Genomic DNA, 17,174 nt, shown 5'->3' on the forward strand with positions numbered 1-17,174 from the left:
TTGAGGCAGTAGACAGTAGATTTCTTTGGCACGGGAACAATGGTCTTTGTCTTGAGGCACGTGGGAACAACGTTGCTGCTCAGGGAGATGTTGAAGATGTCAGTGAAGACATCTGCTAGCAGTTCTGCACATTCCCTGAGCACTCCCTGAGTTTTCCTCACTTCAGCTGTGGTTAGACAAAGCACCTGGGCAGTGGGAGGAAGGATGGTCTTCCTCGCCTTCACGTTGTTCTGTACCTCAAACCAGGCGTAGAAGTCATTTAGCACATCTGGGAGGGAGGCATCATGGTCACAAGCAGGTGATGTTGCTTTTTAGTTCATGATCACTTGGATGCCCTGCCACATGCGCCGGGTGTCTCCGCTGTCCTGGAAGTGGTCATGGATTTTCTTTGCATGTGTGCGCTTCGCCTCTCTGATGGCACAGGACAGTTTGGCCCTTGCTGTTTTTAAGGCCGTCTTGTCCCCTGTTCTGAAGGCAGAGTCTCTTTGTTTCTTTGTGCACATGCACATTTGCAGTCATCCACGGCTTCTGGTTGGTGCGTGTAATGATGGTCTTGGAGATGTTCACATCATCAATGCACTTGCTGATGTAGCTGGTCACTGTTGATGTGTACTCCTCCAAGTTGATGGAATCGCCATTGGTTGCAGCCTCTCTAAACATGTCCCAATCAGTGCACTCAAAACAGTCCTGAAGAGCAGAAGTAGCTCCTTCTGGCCAGGTTTTTACCTGTTTCAGAACCGGTTTAGAGCGTCTGACGAGCGGTCTGTATGCTGGAATTAGCATAACAGAGATGTGGTCTGAGTAGCCGAGATGGGGGCTGGGCTCCGCACAATATGCGCCAGGGATGTTTGTGTAAACAAGAACCAGCATGTTCGCTCCTTTCGTTGCAAAGTCCACATGCTGATGGAGTTTAGGGAGAACAGTCCTGAGATTCACATGGTTGAATTCTCAGGCGATAATAAACAATCCGTTGGCATTCTGCAGGTCACTAATAGCGCCGTAGAGTTCACACAGTGCCTCCTTAGCATTAGCGCTGGGAGGAATGTACACTCTGACAATGAAAACAGTGGTGAATTCCCGTGGTAAATAAAATGGTCTACATCTAACAGTTACAAACTCCACTAGCGATGAGCAATAGCGTAAAACAATCACAGAGTTCTTGCACCATTCAGTGTTGATATAAACACACACACCACCACCGCGAGTCTTACCGCACAGAGCTGCGTTTCTGTTGGCTCGAAACACGGTTAGCCCGTCTAGCTGGATGGCGGCTTCCGGGTCTCTGTCGCTGAGCCACGTCTCCATGAAAACAAAGACGGAACAGTCTCTAAACTCTCGCCATGTGGTTTGTTGAATGTTGAATGTAATCCAGTTTATTGTCCAGGGAGCAGACGTTTGAAAGAAAAATGGACGGGAGAGCCGGCCGGTTAGGGTTAGCATTTAGCCTAGCAAGGACCCCGCCCGCTTGCCGGCCACTGGCATCAGGTAACACCGAGGGCGGTGGGCCTGGTCTTTGTGGCCGAGGTCGCATCAAGCCGAGGTCACGAAGGTTATTGATAACATCATCATGCAGATTCTTGGTTGCATGATGCCTGTACCGTAACAATGTCGGCTGGTCATACTCATGAACACAGATGAAAAGTCGGGCTAAATATGAAAGCACCATTTTTTATCCCGGAGAGGCCGCTGCGAGCTACTGCCGCGCCGCCATCTTGGTGCCTTAACATGTATTGTCCTTATAAAATACTGCAGACTAGTAATACTGACCCTGTAATACTAACCCAGTAATACTGATATATATATATATATATATATATATATATATATATATATACAGGAAAAAAAAAATTGTATGGAAAAAATTATTGCCACCCTTAATAATGGCGGATACATTTGGCACTCTTATGTCTGCAGGCCAACTTTAAATTTTATTTTTTAAGTTTACTTGTTTTCTCCACCATTGAACAATGCTTTACCATGACCACTCATCAACTTTTCATCAGTTTTTCTTTACCTATTCCTTTCAGCTCCATTTTTTATGTGCTTTACTTCTTGATGGCATTACATACATTGGAGACAGTTCTTTATTATATTTAAAGCCAATGAAATCTTCTGGTGCCTGGTCTCTTTTTATACAGATGATAGCTGGTGAGTGGTAAACTCTCATAACCCTGTAGCAAAGGCTTTAATTTGCTTAACAGTCAAAATGAGGTCAAATTATAATATACACACTGATTTGTCTTGTTGTGTACTTAAGTGCCATAATTTGCTCGACAGATTCACTTAGCACTTGGAAATGTTATACATTATATAACTTTCTTTCGGCTTCTCCCATTAGGGGTCGCCACAGCAGGTCATCTGTATTCTTGATCTGCATATTTGATTTGGCACATGTTTTTACGCTGGATGCCCTTCCTAACACAACCCTCCCAATTTATCCGGGCTTTGGACCGGCACTAAAAGTGCACTGGCTTGTGCAACCCTAATGGCTGGGTTGGTTCCCTAACCAGGGATCGAACCCAGGCTGCAGCGGTGAGAGCGCCACATCCTAACCACTAGACCACCAGGGAACCTAAATGTTATACATTATATACTATTGACAAAAGAAATTGGGGCAACAGAATTTTACAGCCATTTGTGGTTATTTTCTAAACTGTTTTCACAAAGTTAAAGGCATATAGTTGTATTGGGTGACTTTGGATGCGGTAGCATTCAATTTTCCCTTCACTTGAACTAGAAGACCCAAATCTGTTCCAGCATGACAATTCCCCTGTGCACAAAGCAAGGTCCTTGAAGACATGCCTTATATGAGTTAAAGTGGAAGATCTTGAGTTCTGACTTTAACCCTATTGAACAACTCTGGGATGAAATCTGACAGCATCTCAGGCCTCTTCACCTCATCTACATCAGTACATGATTTTATCCTCATGGCTGCATCGTCGTGGCTGAATGAGCACAAATCTAGGGTTAGGGTTCCACAAGAACACTCCCAAATCTAGTGGAAAATCTTCCCAAAAGAGTGGAGGTTATTATTAAAGCAAATATGATCAGGTGTCCACAAACTTTTGCCCTTATAGTGTAGGAGATCTTTTTCTAGTGTCAAGTTTTTAAATTACAGTAATAGTTTGTTGGACTAAAACCGTTACAAGACTTGCTACAGGGTGTCAGTCAGTCTGTCGGTTGCCATGGCAACACTCTTGCTTGTACGATTAAAATGATTAATTATATGCGAGCTTGTGTGCAATAGCTGATGTACGGTGCTCATGTCAAAAACTCTCTCTAAAAAATTATTCTTTAAAAGCTGCAGCTCAGCAAGTGCAAGATCATTGGCAGTATAAAAGAAAAACTCGTACTGTGTGTGCAGTGTGAGAAGACGTTTTGGTCCCCGATTTTCAAACGCGGCCTACTTTCAGAAAAATACTATTTGAAACATCTCAAATGAATACGACAGATCCAGCTAAGATGCGATTTGTAAAGCAGCTGGCTGAGGCAATACACGACACATCATTAAGTAAATATTTACAATATTTAATGTTTGTTCTGTTTGGTAATGAAAAAAAAAATCTCTGTCAACTCCCAAAAAGTCATTAGAATGTTGCCATTTAATCCACCTTCAAACCACTACAGATGATTGTGTGTGTACATGTGTGTATTTTACTTTAGGGAAGGCAAGATGGTGGTGTTGTCTCTGGCGATTGGCCTGGCTGAACAGGATGACTTCGCCAACCTGCCAGACCTGCAGGAGAAACCAGCGAGCCAAGAAACTCCTCCTGGAGACAAGAGGTAGAGTTTAGCGATTTTGCTCTTCAGACAGTCTGCGATATGAAAGAAGGTTTTGTTTTTATTCCTATTCTGTTTTTGTGTTTGCTGTGTATTCTTGAAGCTGAGCCACAAGATGATGATCTTGATGTATATTGACTTTTGCACATCAGAAAAAACACAGTGATAACTTTAGCTATTTCTCTTAAGAATGTTCTATCAAGAATTCACTAGTAATAATCAGGAAATGGATCAGTCAATTCAGTGTGTGTATGTGTGTGTGTGTGTGTGTGTGTGTGTGTGTGTGTGTGTGTGTGTGTGCTCTCAGTCTGCTCCCTTGCTCCCATAGCAATCACTGTTTACAAGAAACAGTGGATAGTCACATACACTAGCACACAATTCCAAGCAATAGACTTCCGTATATACAGATGTGTATTAGGTTATCAGTGAAACCTGAAGAAAAAGAATAAAAAAAATGTTGTTTGAGTTATGTTTTAAATTGTGTTTTGTTCATTGTTTGCAACAGCCGTGTAAATATTAGGGGTGTAACAGATCACGTATTTGTACCAAACTTTTTCGGTACAGGGCTTTCGGTACTGAATGCAATCCTTTTTACGTGCAAAACAGTATTAAGTGGCAGGCCGCAAGTTTGTTTAGACTCTGCCTCGCACTTTGAGCACATATTTTATTATTATTAAACTTGATAACATACACAACAATGCCAGGGGTATACATTTTCTTTTGTTAGTGCAGTGTCACTACCTTATTACGCTTATTTTTCTTATTTTTAAGCAGTTTTTTTTTCCACAAATTTTAACTAAGGTTGTGTTGTCAGAGTTTTGTCCATGTGCGGCTGTAGCTCAGTCACACTAAAAGCACTGTAATGCTTTGCGTGGGATAGCTTTTTAACTTAAATTGCACTACTTCTTTGACAACATTCCAGCACCACATCTTGATTTGGCTTAGGCCCAAGTTTGAAGGACATTTCCACACATTTCTGTCCAAAACACCAGCAGCCACAAAAGAAGGTGAACACAGCAAGACTTAAAATAACTGAACCAAAAGAGTACAGGTCTGAAAGCAACCCAAGTGCTCATGATGGGTTCATGAGCCATAACAGAAAACCTAAAGGGATGCCAGACAGAATGCACAGGGTTGTGCGAAAGTCTTAGCACCTCAACTGTCTTCTTTGACTTCTGCATTATTGCATGGCACACAAAAATTTATGAAAAAAAAAAAAATTGTAAAGACAGGAGGATAGTATAAAACATGCCACATTTCAGACTACAGAAACAAATAAAACAAAATGAAAGCATCTTTGATTTACAGCATTTCTTACAACTGTATTTTGATATATTATTTAATGGCATATTATTGCACATGATAATGCAGAAAATATACAGTTTGCAGGATGTCCTCACTGCTATGATACAAGGTTTTCAGGATACTGTTAGTACAGAATTCAGTGAAAAAGTCAGCTTTATATATTGTAATATCTGCGCTTGAGTGAGATGGTGCAGTGTAGAGTTGCTGGGCAACAAAAAAAAAAAATTGGACTTGCTGAAGACCTTGGAGCATTCACTTTCTCAGCTTCTGAATTTCTGATTTCTTCACTCAGGTTAGATGGAAGGACAGTGAGCATAGTAGAAGAGCAGTATTTTAGAATGCAAATAGGTTGAAATGGAAAGAGAAATACAAGGGGTTTGGGTGCAATTTTTCAGCTCAGTTTCAGAAATCCTCAAATGTTGTGAAGAGATCTGATAGAAAGGAACTGCAATAATTGCAGCTAGAGGCAAAGGCATGGATGTGGTTGTTTTGCATTCAATGGCATGAACACACTCAGATACAAGATGCTAATTAGCCCAGGAGAAACATTCATTTCAATAAGACAGATGTGTGAGGAGGAGGAAGGACCAGTTAAGCTTGTGAGCTTATATCTAATGTTCATCTGTCTCGAATCATCCTGATGGCACGTGTCTGTGCTCAACCTCCAGAGAAATTCAAAGAGACTGCAACTGGTGGCAACCTGTAAATAACAGCCTAATGATTCACAAATATCTCTGCTCTGGAATGCAATTTTTTTTTGAATGCTTGGTTTGGGGAAACACTGGCTTAGTTAAAATGCATTTTTTTTACACCTGCGTTCACTTTAGAGTTTACACCTGTGCCGGTTTAGGAATGGATGTTCCTGCTGATCTGGAAGACGTGTTTTGCACAGCTTGAACATGTTAAGCCATTTTTGCAATAACAGTTTTACAGGTTTCTATTTTTTAGTTTAATGGCTGGAGTGTTATACGTCATTGTCAGTAACAACCAGTGTTGAACTTGTGAGAACCAAACTGCTCAAGACAGGAAATATTGGTATTGTGTTAATAGAAGGGATCAGTTATAGAGAGATGGTGGAATTTAAAATGGAATAGTCTTTTTGTTTTGGAGTCACATGGATATCTATAGATATAACAGCCAGGTTGGAAATTTATTAGAATTAGAGTTAGGGTTATGACTATCGCACCTGACTTCATGTTTTATTTGCTGTTATCTTTATACACAGATCAAGCATAACATTATGGCCACGGACAGGTGAAGTGAATAACACGATTATGTCAGAAGTGTGACAAATGGAGAGTTCAATAATACAGTCCTGAATTAAAGAACATGCAGGTCGGAAAAAACACAGTTGAAAAACAGTCCGAAATCCGAGAGCCAAAACCAAGTCCAAAAAAACTTTCCAAAATCCAAGAGCCAACAGAAAAGCAATGCAGGGAGAACCAAAATCAGAAATCGAAATACCTTCCAAAACCAGGGATGGCAAATAGAGCAATTAAGGCAGAGCAAAACACAATAAGTCCAAAAGCCAAACCGCAGCAGGCAGAACTGGGATCAGGAACAGGAATCAGGAACTCAGGGGGCAAACCCGGGGGCAAAACAATGCTGTCAGCAAAGCTTGTGGTGGGACTCTGTAACGGAGCAGCACCCTCGACGAGACTCTGGAGCGGAGCAGCGCCCTCGGCAAGACTCTGGAGCAAAGCGACGCCCTTGGCGGGGCTGACAGACTGAGGAGCAAGCCTGGCCATGCAGACAGGCTGGGGGGGTGTTTGGCAAGGCAGATAGGTAGAGCGGTGATCTTGGCAGGTCGGGAAAGCTGGTCAATACCCCCAACCAGGCAGGAAGGCTGAGTTTGTGCACCTCTCCAGCAGGGCTCAGGTGCCGGAGGGTCACCTTAAGAGGTTAACTAAGACCAAATTAGCTCTATTAACTGTTTTGTGGTGTTCCCAGTCTGCAGTGGTCAGTATCTATCAAAATTGGTCGAAGGAAGGAACAGTGGTGAACCGGTGACAGGGTCATGGGTGGCCAAGGCTCTTTGACACGTGTGGAGTGAAGGCTGGCCTGTGTGGTCCTATCCAACAGACGATCTCCTGTAGCTCAGATTGCTGAAGAAGTTAATGCTTGCTCGGATAGAAAGATGTTAGAATTCACAGTGCAGCACAGTCTGTTCTTCAGTTTGTCTTCCTGCTAATCTGTTGAATCTTTTACCTTCTGTTTTTCCTTCAGCAAATTGGACTTATTTCAGGAGCTAAATTCCCCATTGCAGAGCACTACACCTCTTTGCCTTAAAAATAAGTCTTGGGTTGCTTTTGACTGAAGGTGGACAGAAAATATAGTTACACAGATTTTTCTTTTTTGCTAGCTGCCATTAAATACAAGGGCAACAACAACATTTGCAAAAACCAAAACTTACAAAAAGTTTATTTAATTCCATATAGCTGTAGAATTAAATAAACTTTTTGAAAGTTTAGTTTTTTGCTAATTCTACTTAGATTTTTCTGTTTTTACTTGCCAGAAATGTTGCCAGGGGAAAAGCATCTTCTTTCTAAAAAAAAAAACAATGGAAGCATGGCTTAGGTTTGCAAAGTTGCTTCTGAACAAACCAAGACTTTGGACAGACAAGAAGCAAGGTGTAGATGTTTGGCTATAATGCACAGAGTCCTGCTTGGCCAACCCAAACACTATATATCAATACAAACACCTCATACCTACTGCCAAGCATGGTGATGGAGAGGTGATAATTTGAGCTTGTTCTGAAGGCACATGTCTTCCAGTCATTGAATCTTTCAAGAACTAGCCAAAATTGGTTCATTCAACAGGAAAATGATCCCAAGTACACGAGCAAATCTACAACAGAATGGCTGAAAAAGAACAGAAGCAAGGCATTACAATGGTCTAGCCAAAGCCATATCTCAATCTGCCTGAAATGCTGTGGAAGTCCCTTAAGAGAGCTGTGCATAAACAAATGCCTACAAACCTCACTGAAGAATTGAAGCCACACTGTAAGGAAGAGCGAGACAAAAAATTTCCAACATTGTGAGCGAATGATATATTTATACAAAACAGTTCAAGTTATTCCTGGTAAAGGTGGTTTTAAAAGCTATTGAATCATAAAATTTGGCTTTGTTTTTATAAATATAAATAATGGCATGCTGTAATATGCCATGTGTTGTTGCTCTTCTGAGGTTAAGTAGAGGGTCTAGAGGGTTAATATTATGTCCTGATAAGTCTTTTTCTTCTTCTTTCGGCTTCTCCCATTAGGGGTTGCCACAGTGGATCATCCATCTCCATACCCCCTGTCCTCTACATCTGCCCCTTTCAACCCAACTACCTGCATGTCTTCCCTCACCACATCCATAAACTGCCTCCTTGACCTTCCTCTTTTCCTCCTTCCTGGTGGCTCCATCCTCAACATTCTCCTACCGATATAACCCATGTCCCTCCTCTGCACATGTCCAAACCATCTTAATCTCACCTCCATCATCTTGTCTCCGAAACGTCCTACATGTGATGTCCCTCTAATAAACTCATTCTTGATCTTGTTCATCGTCGTCACTCCCAACGAAAACCTCAACAACTTTAGCTCTACTACCTCCAGCTCCACCTCCTGTCTTTTACTCAATGCCACAGTCTCTAAACCATCTAACATTGCAGGTCTCACCACAGTCCTATAAACTTTCCCTTTCACTCTTGCAGATACCTGTCTATCACAATATTATGTCCTTCTAATTAAAACCATATAATTCAAAGAGGTTGTACTTTTTTAGTTTCACATGATATATACTGTATATACTGTAGCTGAAAAAAGAAATTCCCATAAAGTTAAAATAGATGAAATATGTACCTAAAATATCCCAGTAGTACAAAATAATAGTAAGTAAGGGTAAATAAGAGGAAACTTATAATTCAAAGAAATCAGGAGTAAGTGAGTCTCTCCTCCACTGGGACCCTAGCCCTTATTTAAACCTCAGCTACTCAGTTTTAAAATTAAATAATAATTTTCATCATTCAAGTCCTCATCCCACTGCCCCATTTTTCTTGCCCCATGGTGTGCGTCCCAGTTTAAAATGAATCGCATATCTCAACATCTCAAATCTGATGCAGCTCAATCCACTGTTCTCTTTCTTTTTACTGAGTGCCGAGTTTAATTATGATGAAAAAGAGTTCACTAAATGTGTGTGTTGTTATAAACCATTGTGTTTTCCTGCCAAAGCTGTTTGCATCTGATTTAATCACATCTTTAGTCACATCTTGTTTCCAACTTACAGTAAACCATAGCTCTCCATATCAGAGCTCTGTAGACCTAATGATGATGTTCTTTTCACAGCGCACAGCGACATTTGGTGCTGAATTTGAATACATTTCCAATACTATACAAATACTAGTCGACAGTATTAGCTTAGAGGTTCCGTCTTTAAGTTATATCAGTAACTCAAAGCATATGTAACTGTTCAGCTTTTTAAGTTTTGTACACGTTTGTTTACTTGTTTAGTGGCAATTGCAGTTTTCTGAAACCGATACCTAGACACAGCTTGAGAGATATTACAATTTTGAAATAATTATTGAATGTGGGCTGAGATGCAGGATTTCCAAGTGTGGGGAGTCCTGTTGAGAGTGAGGCCTGATTAGACAGAGATAATGCAGTGCTAGAGGGGTATTAGCCCCCAGGTGTAAGTAAAGATTACATCAGCCAACTGGAATGAAAGTGTTGTGGATGTAGGGTGTTCTGGTATTTAGATGCCGGCAAACAAGAGTCCTCATTTATCATTCTGGACAGATTTATTTACACATTTACAAAAAAAAAAAATTGGTTTTCATGAAAAAAAAATGCACTTGATAGTGCAACCTACTCTTGGTGCTGAAAGTGTATCCATTTGCACATAAGGAAAATAACTAATTTAAACCTAGATAGATTGGCTTTAAGACATATTTACAATATGCGTGTAATTGTGTGTGTCCGTGAGTATGAATGATGCTGAGATGGTTGCAAAGTCATAATCATTGTTAATTATTTATTTTGTTCATTTTGTACCCTATGCCCAAAATGCTGCACATAAAAAATTTTACTCTATATACTGTTCCCCTATCTCTACAAACTTGCTCCATGTCAGCTATAAGCATATTCATGGCTAGCAAGTATTTGACTGGTTTTTATGGCCATACATTTTTTTATTGGGCCACAGAACAGACTTTCATACCTTTCATCTATGAGTCTAATGTAATCATTACATTTTTGTTGTGTAATCTGTTGTGTTTTACGTCGTCATTGTGCACTTTTTGTCAGAATCACGACAGTGTTTTGAGCAATGTTATGAGTAAATGAATCACTGACCAATTCTTGCTATAGTTCTTTTATCAATAAAATATGGATATATTTGCAATGTGAAATCTCTGGTTTTGGCTATGCCAGAGCAGCATCCTGTGCCACTGAGTCACTAGTTAAAATCTTATCATATATGAGATGGAATTTGAAAGATTTGAGACTAGTGCCCCACAGATCTGGTCCCTTTTACTGAATGTCCTTCTTCGAATGCTTTAAAACCTGGCAAAAATTTGCTATTGACGGTCCGGTCCCTAGGGACAAATTCTCTAAGCACAATAGTGCAAATGTTGAAAAAGATGATGAGCATGCACTTGGTCACGCTGCAAATCTACCTCACCATTTTTGGTCATGAAAGACTGTTGCTTTTCTCAGGGTCCTACCCGTACACCCAAGTTTCGTCACTGGTAATAATCTCCAACATTAAGGACGGCTTATCTACTGCATTCTGTTGGCAGACTTTGATGCATAGTTCATTCTGTTCCTGGGTCAGTAGCCTGAAAATGAACTTGGTAGCAAAACGGGGCATGTTCAAATCACACATGAGAATTGCCTGGACTGTTTTATATGTCACACTGACAATTGTAGCAATGTTGTTAATCTTTCTCAAACAATCATCATGCACACATTGGCGAATGGTTTTGACATTTTTGGGATTTGAGCTTGTTAAAGCTCTTTCTGATCTCTTGCCATCTTCCAATGATGTTCTTTCGCTCTTGAATGTCAAATGTCTCTGTGGCAGATTTGCACAGTTTCACGCTGAATTTCACGTCTGCTTTTTTGTTCTAACTGATGCAAACATGATATGTTTGCAGACGTGGTAATGCACGTTGTCAGAATTGCACCAGTGGCACAGCTCCTGATGTACACAGTATGATGTCTTTTGGGACATTGACTTGTTAAGGTCAGTGCTCCCTGTGACTGTGCGTGCAGCCTTGTGCTGCCATTTGTTGGCGTGCTACAAAACTAATCTTAAAACCTTTTGACACCACCTCATATATTTATTGTCAGTAAGGTATGGAGAAAACAGTGGAGCACCCAAAAGTGTTATCTTCTGATCAAATACTTTCAGACAAAGGAGTCAGTATCAGGGTGAACCTGTGATTACGGTACATGGCTTTTTTATGATGCTAGTTTATGTTTATTGTGAAAGTGTTCTAAGCAAAGGCCCTTTAGAAACATCTAGGAATAGTATGAGTTAGGCAGAGATGTTCGTGAGGTGATATACTGTGAGACAGTCCTTAACCCTCCCAAAATGTCAGATGCTTAGCAACCCAATCTTGACAGCATTTACAGGTTCATGTACACTACACAGACAAAAGTATTGGGACACCTGATTTTCCCAGTCATATGTGGTTCTTTCCCAAACTGTTATTGCAAAGGCAACACAATTGTATTTGGTGTCTTTGAATGCAGTAGCATGACATTTTTTCTTCACTTTAACTAGGAGACCCAAACCTGTTCCAGCATGACATTCATAAAAATATGCTTTGCATGGGTTTAAGTGGACCCCAACCCTATTGAACACCTTTAGGATAAATTGAAATTCTGAGCTACATTAGTACCTGACTTTTTTCACACCATTGTGTCTGAATGAGCAGAAATCTACACAAGCACAAAAAAAACCAAAAAAACATCTTCCTAGAAAAGTGGAAGGAATTATAAGAGCAAATTGGGACTAAATGTGCAATGTGATGCTCAAAAAGCATACCAAACCATACTTGTGACTAGGTGTCTGCAAACATTTGGCAATGTGCAGCAACAAAGTGTATTCATAGTGTACAATTTGCACTCAGTGGACTCTGTTACAACAAATACTTCCTATAGTTGTTGACTTCCTGACTCACTTTTCTCTTGGTAACACGGTTTGTGCCTATAGACCTCATCATCGGTAATATTCTTTTGTGCTGCAAAAAACTATAGAAAAAATAGAATTCTGTGGATAAGAGTGATTCGATAAACCTAGAAAACTGGGTTGTTAGTTATTTAGAAAGTTTCTCTCTCTCTCTCTCTCTCTCTCTCTCTCTCTCTCTCTCTCTCTCTCTTTTCCCTATCTATCCAGTGTCTCTCTCCTACAAACTGGATTGTGTGTCATATCATGAGCAGAAGCAGCAAAGCTGAGACAGACAGCTTAAGTCACTGTCAGAAATGCCCCCCATCTCTTTCATACATATTATCTGTGTCTCACACACATACACACACACACATAGCAATGCCCAGGAAGGGGAATGCTTGGTGTCTTCATCCTCATGATATGGAAATAAACGCAAGCCAAGCGTGAAGGCAGCAGGTTTAGTGTGCTGCGCCCTGCAAACGTCCCTCGTAAATCTGTCTCGAACACTCTAAGCTGAATGCTTCAGAAAGCACACATGAAAATACCAGGTTAACACTGTGTGGATGATGCTAACAGGCATGCTTAGCCCTCAAAAATCTTAGCTCCCCTAATAGTTATAAACATTTATCCAGGAATTGGGAACACAAGTCAAAATCAGGTTTTTATAAAAGCAAACCATTTTTATATTTATTTTAATGATAATGGGTATCCATTTCAGCATTCTATTTAGTCTTGTGTGTGTGTGTGTGTATGTGTATATATATATATATATATATATATATATATATATATATATATATATATATATATATATATATATATATATATATATAGGCAAATATGTCAAATATAATTAATAATATCTGGCAGAGGGCCTCAAACTGTACCTAGTGGTCCACTAAATATATTACACATTACAGATTCCACAGAAATTGTATTATAATACAAATCAAGTTTCACTTAAATCTCTTCACATAAAATAGTGCCAAACAAAATAGTGAAAAATAAACCCACAAGTCCTTTACTCTGCTTCTGAAAAAAGTGCAAAAGACAGTGGTTGCATAATCCCACATCCTATTCTATGTGTGTGTTGCTGCTCATCTCATGGCAGTAGAAGGTAATTGAATAGAAATGAAATTGAGGTGTGCAGTGGCAGGTGTCCAGCTAACTAACACTGACACATGATCAGAGGTGAAATCCGGCTGCGTCGACGACATCAACGCCCCGAGCTGCTCTATTTTTAAACCGTTTTTCAAAAAAAAAAAAAAAAAGAAACCTAAGCGCTGCAGCTCTAGCAGCAAACAAATGTGACACAAAAGGCAGCAAGAAGCCGAAATTAGATTTTTCAGCATTATTTTCTCTGCTTTTTTATTTTTTGCAATAGTGTCAACCTCAATTATTCAGTGATTCAACTGCATGCATGCAATGTACTTTAACTTAATGAAGACTATGAAATGTTTCTGGCTTTCGACCTTTGATGCGACCTGGACCCTGTTTTGATCCCATTTCAAAATTGCATCAGTTCATCTGTTCATTCTATTGGTTCATTCTTGACATATATCCACTATTTTTAAACACATGAACAGACAAACAGATGGACAATTGCCTTGATTTTCTGAACTTGAGAATTTTAGTATTAAAAACAGCGAGGGGACTATTATAGTTAAAAAAAAAAAAATAATTTGTATATATATATATATATATATATATATATATATATATATATATATATATATATATATATATATATATATAGTCTAATTAGCTCATTTGCAGGTCATGGTGAAGGTTATGGAGACATTGTGCTTACGAGAATCATGTACACTTAAAACACATAAAACACTTTTGCCAATCTATTTTGCTAGTGGCTAGTGTTCAAGCATATTAGCTTGTTATAAACAGGTTCTAAAAAGGCTTGAGTAAACAGCAAAAGGTAACTGGAATATACCCCTAAGTCCCTGCTGTATGGGAGAAGGAACTAATTCCTCAAACCTAGATGTTGGCTTGGTTTTTGTTTAGTGAGAGCAACGCCATATGATATTTGCTTCACCGTTTTTTTATTTTTCTGTTTCTATTCACTACAACGTCCCACTCTCAGATACTCGAGCTTCAGATATGTTAAGCCAGACTCTTTGTGTGTAGGATTAAGTAGTGCTTATCTGGCTTCTCACTTCACCCTCCTACATTCCTTTCTTTTTCCTTCCTCATGGTTTCACACCCTCTTCCTATAATCTAATATCAACACAGAGATGCCAGGAAGGCATGCTATCTTAAACACTAGCGTTTGGGGGTGCACCCTTGATTTCGAAAAAGGATTGAACCTAAACGCCCACTGCTCTTATACAAGTGCTCATCCTGAAGAACATTTGCACCCCCTCACGCACACCTCCTCATCGCCTCGGAACAATGCTCAGAATCACAAACACAACACAATTTGCTGCCCGTGTTACGCATTTCTCTATTTCAGCAGCACTTGTTTTGTTTTTACCTCGGCAGTTCTCAGCGAACTGATGAATGCAGAACAAATCATTTGCCTTGTGATAAAGATAACCGGGTAGATGATTAATGATGCAAAGCAGCTTCTCATCTCAGCTTCTCTTACTCATCTGGAAACACAGAAGCAGGAATTTTGAAAAAAAAAAAAGGAATTTTGTATAGATACCCTGTCCTCTTGGGTACAGTCATTCCTCTTTCAACAAAAGTAAAAACTTTTTTTTAAACAAAATAATGTCACATCAAACTGTGAAGTGAGCTGTTACATATCTGATGTAGGAATCATTTAGTTATAATGCATAAAAATACATGATGTTGATTTGAATTATTAAATAAAAAGTATCATTACACCAGACCATGTGCTGCTCTTAGGAGCGAATTTTTTAAAACCTCAGTGGACGACTTACAGCTACTACTTTCCAAAAAGCAAGAGAAAGCTTTGGCTGCTTAGAACAATTTTATTGCATAATCGCACTTCGTCCTGAAGGAGCGTTATGGCAGCAGCATCCTGACTTTTACTCCTACGCTGAGTGAAGAACTTGACATTGAAACAAACAAACAAAAATAAAATGTAGTTTGGACTTCAGATTCTAAAGCAGGAAGTTACAACAAGGGAATATTTACATTTAGTAAAGCTAAATTTAGAGATGATTTTTCTTTTATTTGCATAAGTAAAGCTTGATACCTCAAAGGTCTACTCATTACACCATGTAAATGTCTAGCAAACTCAAGCAACTTCTGAATATTTTGTGGTACAGGATTCATTAGAAATCATACTGCTTTGAGATCTTTGAAAAATGTGAATGAAACAGTGAATGAAAGTAAATCCTTTTAGATCATTCTTATATTTAGAATACTGAATTTTATATATATATATATATATATATATATATATATATATATATATATATATATATATCCAGAGGTGGCAAAAGTACACACATCCTTTACTTAAGTAGAAGTACAGATACTCATGTTTTAAAATACTCGGGTAAAAGTTGAAGTACAGATTAAACTTTTTTACTCAAGTGAAAGTAAAGAAGTCTTGGCTCTGACATGTACTTAAGTAAAAAGTAGTTTGTGTCGCCATTATGAGGGAAAAACCCACAAAACGCCACCTAGAGGGTAAATTGTGTAAAACATGGCGGATTTGGTGTTTGATTTGAGACTTGGCGCATAAATAAAACAAAAGTTTACTGATTAAAAATATTTTTATCTGGAGTTTAATCATTTATTTTATATCTAAGTAAAGAAAGGACGTCGTGGATAAATGTATTTTTTTCCGAAGGTTTTAATTTCGCCTCTTTTATATTTAGATATTTATTTATGTATTTACATTTTTTATAAAAATGGTAAAAACAGAAATGAGCGCTGAATTGATGGCGCGTAATAACATTTAGTGCCGTTTACAATAATTTTAATTATTAAAAATATTTATTATTTAATTAAAAATGTTACCGAATGAATGTATCCAGGCAGAAGATCCACATATAGAACACAAGCAGAGAAAAGATGATAATGATCATGAATGTGTCTGTTCTCAGTCATGTTTACATCACTGCCTCCCTCTGTCTCATCCACATTAACCCTAAACTTCTTACTGCCTTCTGCCTGCTGATTCTTATCTTCGTAAAGAATGAGAGTCAGGACTTTATACACCAGCGGATTGAAAAAGACGCGCAGTAACAGGAAATCGGTTGTTCGGCTGAAATCGGCGCGCAGTGAAAATAAATATTTTATATTTCACCAAATTAATGGATTAAAACTAAAGTAACGAGCCGGTTTTGAAAATGTAAGAAGTAAAAAGTACAGATATTTGTGTAAAAATGTAATGAGTAAAAGTAAAACTGTGTAACTGTACACAAAATTCACGGTTTGTTTTTTAAGTCATGGTTCAGTTTAATTTTGGTACGGTTAGGGGGAAGAAATGCAAAGCATAAAATTGCTTGTCGTTTTGTAACGCAGTTTATTATTAACATTTGTAAACATCAACAGTTTAAATTTAAACAATTTGAATGAAAATGCATGCTTAGTTAAATAATATATCAAATATTTTATAACATTTTATAAAAATGTAATAGAATAAATTAAATGAATGCAATCTACTTTATTAGATTGATTAAATTGAGTAATTCATTAAATTGGCATATTTCCATGTGTTAGACCCCATAAGTAATACAAATGTGTATGTAAGTGTGTGTGCTTGTTTTACATCATTACATTTTTTTAAATATATGATATACTTATCTAAATAAATCTACAACTTATTACAGCATACTTTAACAAATGTCTTAATTCGTTCAATCCTTCATTCATTCACTCCCTCAGTATGTGGAATTGTCAGGATTTTCCCCCTTTTAAGTGAAATTCTTGAGGCTGGACATAACAAGGAAGTGGTTAGTGGCTAACACTAGCTCTATGGATTCTTTAGCGCTTTCATGC

At 38.6% G+C, this 17,174-nt stretch overlaps 1 protein-coding gene across 4 annotated transcripts in view; it reads left to right on the plus strand.

Moving 5' to 3' along the window:
• The window catches only part of syt7b (synaptotagmin VIIb), a 142,349-nt gene that overhangs the window by 114,635 nt on the left and 10,540 nt on the right, over window positions 1-17,174 (plus strand). For all 4 annotated transcript variants that reach the window (XM_046857440.1, XM_046857441.1, XM_046857442.1 and 1 more), the window contains one exon: window positions 3,664-3,783. In XM_046857440.1, the coding sequence (XP_046713396.1) occupies window positions 3,664-3,783 (120 nt within the window). The remainder of the gene's footprint in view (window positions 1-3,663; window positions 3,784-17,174) is intronic.

The sequence above is a fragment of the Silurus meridionalis genome, chromosome 9, assembly GCF_014805685.1.
Source record: "Silurus meridionalis isolate SWU-2019-XX chromosome 9, ASM1480568v1, whole genome shotgun sequence".
NCBI lineage: Eukaryota > Metazoa > Chordata > Actinopteri > Siluriformes > Siluridae > Silurus > Silurus meridionalis.